Source organism: Cyphomyrmex costatus, unplaced genomic scaffold (assembly GCF_001594065.2).
Source record: "Cyphomyrmex costatus isolate MS0001 unplaced genomic scaffold, Ccosl1.0 scaffold419, whole genome shotgun sequence".
NCBI classification, from domain to species: Eukaryota; Metazoa; Arthropoda; class Insecta; order Hymenoptera; family Formicidae; genus Cyphomyrmex; species Cyphomyrmex costatus.
Window position 1 is genome coordinate 166335 of NW_017278416.1, and position 12013 is coordinate 178347.

The window sequence follows — 12013 nt, forward strand, 5'->3', positions numbered from 1 at the left end:
ATAAACAATATATAACTTTGCAGTACCACAACGAACATGAATATAATATAAAATAATATGTGTAGAAGGGCTACGAGCCAGAAAACAAATAATAAAATATTTTTAATAATTTTGAAAACATTTTATATAAGACAATAATTAAAAGTTACATAGAAAACGCAAACAAAAGTTAGAAAAAGAATTAAAAAATAAACAATAAAATATAACAGACGGTTTCAACCTCTCTTAGGTCATTTTCAATGTTTAAAACGTGTAAAATATTTAAAAAATTATGGATTACATATAAATTTTCAAAAAAGAAACCAAATTGCGAGATGGTAGCATTTTTATCGATGTTTTTCTTCATAAAATAGTATCGTTGTTATGAGTATTAAAATAATTGTGTAGGTGTTACCAACTTTGATATAGAGGTGTCAAGTTTCTTAATAAGTCCATGGATAAATCTTCTATTATTACTCATTGTCGGGTAGTTCTTTATTATAGCAAGTTTCATGGATAGTATGCCAATAAGAAAGTCATTCTCATGAACAGAAATGGTGAAATTGTAATGCGGAACTACAATTGTACAATATAAAATAATAGAAGTTATACTACAATACAAATCCAGTCGAACGAATGTAAATTTATGTGGTATCTGGATTTGTATTGTAGTATAACTTCTATTATTTTATATTGTACAATTGTAGTTCCGCATTACAATTTCACCATTTCTGTTCATGAGAATGACTTTCTTATTGGCATACTATCCATGAGACTTGCTATAATGAAGAACTATCCGACAATGAGTAATAATAGAAGATTTATCCATGGACTTATTAAGAAACTTGACACCTCTATATCAAAGTTGGTAACACCTACACAATTATTTTAATACTCATAACAACGATACTATTTTATGAAGAAAAACATCGATAAAAATGCTACCATCTCGCAATTTGGTTTCTTTTTTGAAAATTTATATGTAATCCATAATTTTTTAAATATTTTACACGTTTTAAACATTGAAAATGACCTAAGAGAGGTCGAAACGTCTGTTATATTTTATTGTTTATTTTTTAATTTCTTTTTCTAACTTTTGTTTGCGTTTTCTATGTAACTTTTAATTATTGTCTTATATAAAATGTTTTCAAAATTATTAAAAATATTTTATTATTTGTTTTCTGGCTCGTAGCCCTTCTACACATATTATTTTAATTTATTGAGCCATACTATTTATATTAATTTTTAATATAATATAATAATATTAAATTGTTTGTAGTAAGGCTTAATAAGTTTTTAGAAACTAATATAAAGAGACGAGAGCAATGAGTCAAAGAATTCGTTAAAAATCTTTTAAATTAATCTAATATAATGCAAAGAATATCACGTAATATTTCGTCCCAGCTTTCCACTACCTAGACTCATCAGTAAGGCATTATAGTGGAAGCCTACTTTATACGCTTGGAAGAGTTATTCAATCGAGATTCTATATGAAGAGATATACTTACGCGTATCAAAGCACTTGCGAGAATTTGCGAATATCGATAGATCTCTGATGGCGCGTGGTCCAAATGCCGCTCGAGCGACATTTGATCTGCCCGCGGAGCGGTGAGGTGAGGAGGATAGCGGAAGGCCGAGGCGATTGGAAAATCGGCCGAAAGTTACATACACTTTATGTATGTTCAATTTGTACTGGCATCTTTAATAATAATATTCGAAAATCGGCCGAAAGTTGCATACACTCTATGTATGTTCACTTTTTACTGGCACCTTTATGAATAATATATCAGTTATTTTTCATGGTAATATATTATTATTATTATAGATAAAAAAGTTTAAATTTTTGAGTATCCTTTTTTGAACTTGGCTTGAACTTTTCATTTTTATGATATTTATATAGACAACTATCGTATAAATTGCCCTCTACATTTTTCTTATTGTTCGTGTCTTTTAGATACCTGTTAATAAGTCTCTCCAGTTTTCAAGATGAAAGATGTGAGACTGACAGGTTTGTAATCCCCCCCTTGGTACTTTTAAACTTTAATTTATTAACTTTTTTTTAAATTGAAATTTTATTATCTCTTTTGGTAAAAGTTTCTTATAATATGATATTCTTTTTAAAGTATTTTAAATAAATATTCTTTTCTTAACGTTTTTGAAATTATTTATTAAAACTGTTTAATTTTTGTGACATACACTTACATATTTTTTAATCGAAAAATTAGGTAATAAAAATTTAATAATTATTTTTAATTTAATAATAATTAATGATTTATTATTAATTTTTACATGATATTGCATTATATACGTGATACCATAATTTTATCAGTATTTTGTATTATTTATGACAGTTACATCATATAACTTATGTGTGAATAAAAAAATTAAATTTAATATTGTAATTGTTATTTAAAGTAATTTTATTTTAAGAGAGAGAGAAAAGTTACATTCTGATCTCAAAAATAATTTTTTTAGAATTAACTTTTTTTTAAATGAAGTTAATTCAACTGTTTAGTTAATTTTTTATTCCTTCAACACTTTTAACTTAATTTTATAAGCCATTAACTTTAACTTAATTTAGTTTTAAAAAAATATTAGTTTACTCGACCCTAATAATGTATAATATACATTATACAGTGAAATAGAAAATTTAAATCAAAAATTAGCTTGGAAAGAAAAGGGCACTAGGAGTCAAGCGCAGATAACTTCACGCAACGCCGATATATATCAAGCAAATCTATCTATTACAAAAAATTATTAAAAAATTAAGCTTACATGTTTCGACTCATTTTTTAGCCTTCTTCAGAGACAATAAAAATTGCATAAATAAACTATAATTTAAAAATAACAAAGGATAAAAAGATGTTTAATCGTAGTTAGCTCCCTCACAACCGAGAAATAGATTCTGATGACAATTTCATCCTAAGGAGCACAATCAAATGAATAATAACGGAAGAAAGGAAAGAAAGTTGAAATTCTGGGAAATTAATTTTCCAGGATGTCTTAGAAAACTAATCATTTCCAAATTAAATTTATCAAATTGCAACTATTTTATCGGGAGTGAGGAGACTCACCATGTTCACCACGATACTGTATCGCAAACAATCTCAAAACCGAATATCTCCAGAATAATTTAGGCCAATCTAGTCAGTCTCGCTTGTACATAGTGGAGAGTCGTAGCATTTGAATTTTGTGATTTGATAATTTAATTTAATACTGTCAAACTATTTGTTGTTGACTCACTGTGTCTGAGGTTTTGAGATTGTTTGCGATGCAGTATCGTGGTGAACATGGTGAGTCTCCTCACTCCCGATAAAATAGTTGCAATTTGATAAATTTAATTAGGAAATGATTAGTTTTCTAAGACATCCTGGAAAATTAATTTCCCAGAATTTCAACTTTCTTTCCTTTCTTCCGTTATTATTCATTTGATTGTGCTCCTTAGGATGAAATTGTCATCAGAATCTATTTCTCGGTTGTGAGGGAGCTCACTATGATTAAACATCTTTTTATCCTTTGTTATTTTTAAATTATAATTTATTTATGCAATTTTTATTGTCTCTGAAGAAGGCTAAAAAATGAGTTGAAATATACATATTTAAGTTTAATTTTTTAATAAATTTTTGTAATACGATAGATTTACTTGAAATATATATCGGCGTTGCGTGAAGTTATCTGCGCTTGACTCCTAGTGCTCTTTTCTTTCCAAGTTAATTTTTTATTTATACAGGAGTTTATTATTTAAGAAAATTTAAATGCTGCAAAAAATTATCTTTTTCTTTATTATTATTATTATTATTGCTTTAATGAATCAGTAACTTGTAATTCGCATTAATAATTGCATTAAACAAATTAGCGATATTATTTTTATTATAGTGAGTATTGATGGTACCGAATGGTATGGTGTAAAATTCTTCCAACTATCGGCGCAATGGCAAACGCACATCAAGACGTTTCCAATAGCATTATTGGAATATAATCCGCAGCAACAAACTTCGACTACTACGTAATCTGTTATTACAATCAAGGCTTCTAACGATTTACATATTTTGCACCATCGTCGATAAGAATATTATTTTACTCGTTTTATATGCAAACCCGATAACCATCAACTTCTTAAAACTGCTCAGTAAGAATTAAAATTTAGAATACTATGAATTCTTATAATCAAAATGCCCATTACATTCATTCTATTATTTAATAATAGTGATAAAAATATATAAAAGTTGAGATATCTTTATACTATATTAAAAGAAAATAGTTGTGTGTAATAAGCATATATTCTTCATAAACGATGTATGCACATGCCTGTAACAGACTTGGCAAGTCACACATACGCACACACACACGCACGGACGCACGCACGCAGACATTTATAAAATATAATCTGTACCCGCAACTTTTATAGAGATTTCTCAATAAGTATATAATTTTATTTTATCAATATAAGATTATCTCATCAATATGACATAAGTTACATGTATTCATTCACAACATATCGAAATTAGAACAAGAATTTTATTTTTATGGAATATTACTGATTATGGGAATGCTGTTACTAAAATTATCTGTTTGCCATATATTTGTGAAAACATGTCGCTGCTCTAATTCAATAAATACTAAAATATCTTAAATATTAGGATTTAGGTATACTATAAATTTAAATTTTATTTAATGGAAATGTAGTTTTTTTAAACCTTATTGTTTAAAAATATTTCAGTATTTCGTTAAAGAAATGATGTGCAATATCATTGTTCTTTTTTAATATAATATTTTTATCCTTTATAAATGAAGGACAATTCCATTGCAAAATCGATAAGTTACTATTTTTTATTTAAATTATATACATAATACATATTATGTACATGTAACAAATGTATGAATTATATAATCTGTTACAATTTTTGATTGACGATAAAATATTTTAAGTTTCAAAAATTGTTTTTGATAAATATCTAATATTAACAAAAATATAATGTGTCTGTAATGTGTCTTTGTAATACCATTTTTTTAGAAACACTTTAGATATAATATTCTCTCTTCCTATTATTATGTTAATCTATCAGCTATCTTATTAAAATATTAAGAATTTTTTCAATATTTTGAGTATATATATATATGTATATATGTATATATATATATGTATATATGTATATATATATATATATATACTGAAATATTGATTTATAACAGATTATACGACTCACCTTGTATATATGTATGGTATATCATTATTTTATTACGAATTCCGGATTTCGATATTTGCAAAAGTTAGAGATTCTATTATTATATGGAATTCTAATAATGATTATCTTTTCTTTTCAAAACTGATGATGTAGTTACATTGGATTATAACATCAGAAATGAATACTATAAATATAATTTAGACAAACAATTTTATTTATTTAATTACAATTACTATTTGTTCTAAATCTATTTGTTCTAAATCAAATATGTAAAAAAAGTATGAGACTTAAAACAATTGCAATAAAATGCATCTACAAAAGTAGAGGATGAAAAAACTGTTATAATACTGCATATCTACATCGAAAAAGAAATGCTCGAAATCCGAAATTTGAAATGAAACTTACTGTATATACATGTTTAAACAATAAGAAATACGCAAATACCATGCGTTATCAAGAAAAAGTCTGTGATACAGGCAAACATTTTTTCAACGCACAGCATCAGATGTGTGTGCGATGTACTGTCCGCTTGAAAATTTGACGGAAAATTGATGCATACACAAAAAATGAAGATAATAATGAATTATGTAAATCTAAAATTATTTATAAAAGTGCTCATTGGTTATAACAATGTTTTATCATTAAGTTTTTTAAGATACTTTTTGTACTGTTTGATAAAGTTTTTCATCTGAAGTTAAAGGAAATATTCTGCTTTTAAAAATGTGTTATTTAAAGACATGTTTTTATTCTTAATTCATATATTTTTCTTATTAACTTCTATCAGTTTTATGTAATTTCTATTTTTCTATAAATGCGTACAATTGTGATTTCTCTTTGAAAAGTTAAGATGGTAAACATTGACAATAACGGAAGTAATTCCGATGACTTTGACTTATGTTGTCAAGGTCATGATTCTGACTAATCTTTAACAGGTTTTAGCCGTCGCTTGTCCTCCGTTAGAAAGTTGTTAACAAAAAAAGTTTTAAAAATAACGTACTATTTCTGCTATACATAATACGATATTAAGTACTATTCGACACCTCCACCTGTTTAGAATTCCACGCGAAGTAACACTCACGTCCTCTTCTCCCTGCAAAGGGATGCACGACTTCTATGATTGTACTGTTGCACGTGGGTTTTTCCTTCTTCTTCTTGTTTGATTGGCCCACGGTTCCTATTTCGGATCTATACTGGGTAGGCCTATTCTGTAATTTCCTAACGATAATGTCGTTATCGTTATGAAGCGACAATTTTCGGTTGCGCTAACGATGGTATAACGAAAAAGTTATTCTATAACTCGGGATAACGATGCGATGTCGGTACAAGATATGATATCGACGTCGTTATCGAAACGACTATATTCGAATTGATATAACTCCACCGTTGTAAAATTGAACCAATCAAATCTCTTCCTTTATACATATTTCTCAATAAGTTTAGGAAAGTTAAAATGTCTTCATTATAGATCCATGATGATCATGGTTATGGTTAAAGGTTATGCTCAGTTATATTTGGTTATACTATAGAGATAGTTTGATTGTTGATTACTGGATATCTGTGATTCACATCGTCTCATGTAAAAATATACTAATACAATAATATATTATTAATACGATTATATATTATTAATACAATAATATATTATTTACAATATTTGTAACTATGTCCTTATTTACTCTAAATTGCGTGATAAATTCATTGTTAGGAAGCTTAAATGGATTTTGAGCATCGCGCAATAATCTCTCTATTCTCTAATCGTCTTTCTAGCATTCTCACTCTTCCTTGAAGAAAAAGTATATTTATTGTCAAATATAAGTTAGCCATTTTACACTAAAAGGAAAAAATAAAGAAATAATAATAAAATTGTAATGAAAAACATTTTATTTACACTATGTATAAAGTTTTTAAATAAAATATAACCTCAATTTATTTATGTATACTTTATTATTTTTCAAATAATATGTGTAGAAGGTCTACGAGCCAGAAAACAAATAATAAAATATTTTTAATAATGTTGAAAACATTTTATATAAGACAATAATTAAAAGTTACATAGAAAACGCAAACAAAAGTTAGAAAAAGAATTAAAAAATAAACAATAAAATATAACAGACGGTTTCAACCTCTCTTAGGTCATTTTCAATGTTTAAAACGTGTAAAATATTTAAAAAATTATGGATTACATATAAATTTTCAAAAAAGAAACCAAATTGCGAGATGGTAGCATTTTTATCGATGTTTTTCTTCACAAAATAGTGTCGTTGTTGCGAGTATTAAAATAATTGTGTAGGTGTTACCAACTTTGATATAGAGGTGTCAAGTTTCTTAATAAGTCCATGGATAAATCTTCTATTATTACTCATTGTCGGGTAGTTCTTTATTATAGCAAGTCTCATGGATAGTATGCCAATAAAAAAGTCATTCTCATGAACAGAAATGGTGAAATTGTAATGCGGAACTACAATTGTACAATATAAAATAATAGAAGTTATACTACAATACAAATCCAGATACCACATAAATTCACATTCGTTCGACATATACAAATACCTATTTTATATGAAAATTACTTCAATATTAGCAATCAATGTTGTTGAAATCTTTTTTATCGTCAGTATAATATTCAGATAATATTAGAGTAAAATCAAATAAAATTTAATTGGTTACAGAAAACTTAAAACAGCGATATGGGACAGATGTTGTCACATAGAGACGATATAAACTAATGTTGACTTTTAGAAAAGCATATTGGAGAAGGAGAATTGTAAAAAAAGAGATAGAATGTTGTAGGAGAGAAAGAAGGAAAGGAGAAGGAGAAATTATGAGGGAGAAAGAGATTGTATTATTTGAGAATAGGTGTCTGGTAAATTTTCAGTATCATTTTGTCTATTTATGCCATATTTTTGCTTTTTAATGTGGATCATTTCAGATATTAGTCTTTTATTGTAAGAAGCTTCATTATCTAAAATTTTTGCTTCATTCCATTTGAAATTGTGATTCAAGCTTGTGCGGTGGTCGGATATGACTGATGGAGAACCAGTTCTTTTCTTAATGTCTGAAATGTGCTCATTTAGTCTAGTATTTAATTTTCATTTTGTTTAACCAACGTAGCTTGCTTCACAATTGTCACAAGAGATTTTATATACAACATTTTGATTAGATAACAACTCAAGTTGATCTTTGCCTCTCTTTATGAAACTTTTGAGTGTGTTTGGTATGGAGCAAGCTAGTTTGCAGGTGAATTTACTTGTAATCGGTAAAAAACTTTCAGAAATAGATTTTACATAGGGTACTGAGAAAAACTTATCATTAGTGTTCTTATTTTCTAAAAAGTTATTATTATGTATATAAGATTTTATTCTGTTAGTGATAGTATAAAAGATAAAAGGAAGAGGATAACTATTGTTAAGAAGTATATTAATGACTTCAATTAAGTTTTTTTGATGAAATTGTGGATGAGACAAACGAATTATTTTATCTATCATGTTAGTAATTATGCCTTTTTTGTGACAGATGGGATGGTTGGAATGATAGTTTAAAAATCTGCCAGAGAATGTGGTTTTGTGGAAAATATCAAATATGATTCTCTGATTCTCCACAATGATTCTTGTATCAAGAAAATTTATGGTATTATCTGTGCCAACTTCCACGGTGAACTGTAATCTTTTGTGTATAGAATTAAATATATTCAGTGTATCAACAATGCCGTCCGAAGGGAGTGCCAAAATAATGTCATCCACATATCGATAGTAGAACAACGGTTTTATATGTAATTTACTAATTGTATTTTATATGTAATTTATTATTTTTATCAGATAGTTCATAATTATCTTCAGATATTATAAATGGTTTTCAGATATTATTTACAATTTATTCAGATCAAAATACATAAATTATTCAGATCAGCAATTTTACTTCCAATATTAATTATGGGCAATCATTTTATAGCCAAACGGAGCGTTCAAGCAGAACCGCTGCTATTGGTCATTATGTCTAGTTATACTGTCGTTATTGCTTGTCGAGGGGTCAGATACCCCTCGATATCTTAACGATAAAATTCGGTATTTTATCGAGACTTTTAACGATATTTATCGTTATGTTAAATTACAGAATACTATTTTTCGTTACAATGTCGTTAAGTCTATTTAACGATATTCCTATCTAGTGAAATTGTCGTTAAAAAGTTACAAAATAGGCCTACAGAGACAATAAGTTACCGCCAACCTTCCACATCGAGAGCACAGTATATACAGTATGGAAACTCTCCTGATTTTATCACAGTATATACAGTAGCGCAATTCTCTGTCGGCACCTTTGATGTTAGTGAAGACTAAAATGGAGTGCGCATGCGCGAAATGGGTAATTTGCCCAGTAACGCCGTCTACATTTCTATCTCACTTGCTCTAGTTCCTCTTTCTCTCTGTTTCTTTCTAGCTGCCTAGGTTAATTGTATGAACAGTAAATTAAATGTACAAAAACTAAAAGAAATAGATTTACAATTGTAATGTGTTGCAAAATAAAAAAAAAATACAAAAATACACAAGTATCATTTTACGTAGGTTTAAAATATTAATATAAACAATAAAATTTACAGTTATTTGTATTATTAAAGATTTTATTTCATAAAATTATTATTAGATACTTTCATAATTACAATAATTATATAGTCAAAAGATATAGTATTGTTTTCTTAAACGTAATCTGTAATAATATAAATAACAATAAATTTTATTGTTTATATTAATATTTTAAACCTGCGGAAAATGATGCTTGTGTTTTTCTGTTGAATTACTTACGTTTTAGCTAGAAAATCTGCGTTAATTCTGTATGGTACAATTCTAATAATTTTCAAAAAACGCAAGTAATTTAGCAGGAAAACAAGCATCGTGTGCCGATCTTTAATTAAAATATTTTTACGGTATAATATTTATACAATATTTATATATATACAATTTTATATTTTCTTATTTTTGTATTTTTTTTTATTTTGCAACATATTACAATTATAAATCTATTTCTTTTAGTTTTTGTACATTTAATTTGCTGTTCATACAAATAATCTAGGCAGCTAGAAAGAAACAGAGAGAAAGAGGAACTAGAGCAAATGAGATAGAAGTGTAGACGGCGTTACTGGGCAAGTTACCCATTTCACGCATGCGCACTCCATTTTAGGCTTCACAAAATCCGGAGAGTTGCGCTACTGTATATACTGTGATTTTATGTTGGCAAAAATGGAGTGCGCATGCGCGAAATGGGTATGTGTTACCTAGTAACGCCATCTAAACTTCTATCTCACTTCTTCTTATCCGTTCTCTCTATCAGTCTCTGTTGAGACCATTTAAATGCTTCCATTTAAATATCCTGTATTTGGTATGTGCTTAGAAAGCTGAAATTTGAAGGAAATTAGTATAATTGCCGTTTGTTTGAGTTGAGTTAGTTAGAGAAACTGTTTGTGACTGAAAAGTCTGTGAAAATAAAATAGTGCATGAGTGAAAAAAGTGAAAAAATAAAAAAAATTAAGTGAAACGAGGAACGATCTCTCTTAAGAGAATAGTTAACTTATACAACTGTTATATAAGTTATCTATCCTCCTGGATGCACTTTTGATCTTAGCTTTGTTCCAGGTATTGCTGTGAAATAAGTAAAAAAAAACTTTGTTTTCTAAATTATTGTTATATTAAGTTTAAAATTTTTTTATCTCATTTTTAGTTGGTTATTTTTATTTTAGATGCATACAAATTATTATCTCATTTTTAATTTAATGAAATTATTATTAGATACTTTTTATAATTATAATCATTATAGTAATTGTTTTCTTAAACGTAATCTGTATAAAGGTGCGTCTAGACCAGGAAGTAAGATATAAGGAGACTCCACTCCGTAAAATAAAAGTGGACCCATTTTAGGTTTCGAGTTCAGCTTCCGATTCTGATGAATGCGAGTAAGAGAAATGATCATTTCTCTTACTCGCACTCATTATGCGCAGCACTACTAAATTCACGAGCGCTGCGAGTGTCGAGAATCGGAAACGGAACTCGAAACCTAAAATGGGTTCATGTCTTGTAGACTGGCGAGACCGAGTGGAGTCTCCTTATATCTTCCTTCATGGTCTAGACTATCGAGCCGAGCCGAGCCGCGAGCCGAGTCGCGAGCCTCGAGCCGAGCCGCGAGCAGAGCCGAGCCGAGCCGTGCCTCGAGGTCAAGAAGACTAGAACCAGGAGAGTAAACTCGGTCAAATATCGGTAGTGGGGGTAGGCCCATGGTATAAATACAAGGGTATGCTCTTGCGCATATTTCAGATAGGGACAATCCAGGGAATTTGTTCTTGCTTACGTCACACGAGCTTCCTCTACATTTACTTTACACGAGTATGACGTAAGCAAGAACAAAAAGTGGTGGGAATGCGCAGTGGTCTGACACAGAACGAGCATACCCTTGTCTTTATACCATGGGTAGGCCAAAAAGTGACGGCGGATAACTTCCCCCACTCTTGCGCTTCATTAATCCTCTCTGTCGCTCTGATAGTCGTTTTCAATTCGTGACTGCGTATGTCAAACAAACCTTGTTTCTGTTTAATTGAATTTTGGACTCAAGAAGACTAAAAATCATACATATTTCAATATATGTTATTCCAACGACGACGGAAATATTAATAATATTCTGTAAATAAAAAAAAATTACTGTAATCATACTCCAAAATTTGTATACAATACAGAATTTACCTATAAACAAGTTATTTAATATACAGTATAATTTCTTTTTACAACTTACATTCTGTTTAAGATGGTTTAAGATGATTTTTTTCTTTTTTAAGTGTGTCCCTCGGATGAGGGGAAAATAAAGCGTCT

The 12013-nt window shown here is 28.6% G+C and overlaps 1 protein-coding gene across 2 annotated transcripts in view; it reads left to right on the forward strand.

The window, feature by feature from the left end:
• KrT95D (phosphofurin acidic cluster sorting protein KrT95D) overlaps positions 1-4468 on the forward strand; it is a 141286-nt gene extending 136818 nt beyond the window's left edge. For both annotated transcript variants that reach the window (XM_018544078.1, XM_018544079.1), the window contains one exon: positions 3856-4468. In XM_018544078.1, coding sequence (XP_018399580.1) covers positions 3856-3989 — 134 coding nt within the window. In that variant the 3' untranslated portion in view covers positions 3990-4468. The remainder of the gene's footprint in view (positions 1-3855) is intronic.
• The last annotated feature ends 7545 nt before the right edge of the window (positions 4469-12013 follow it).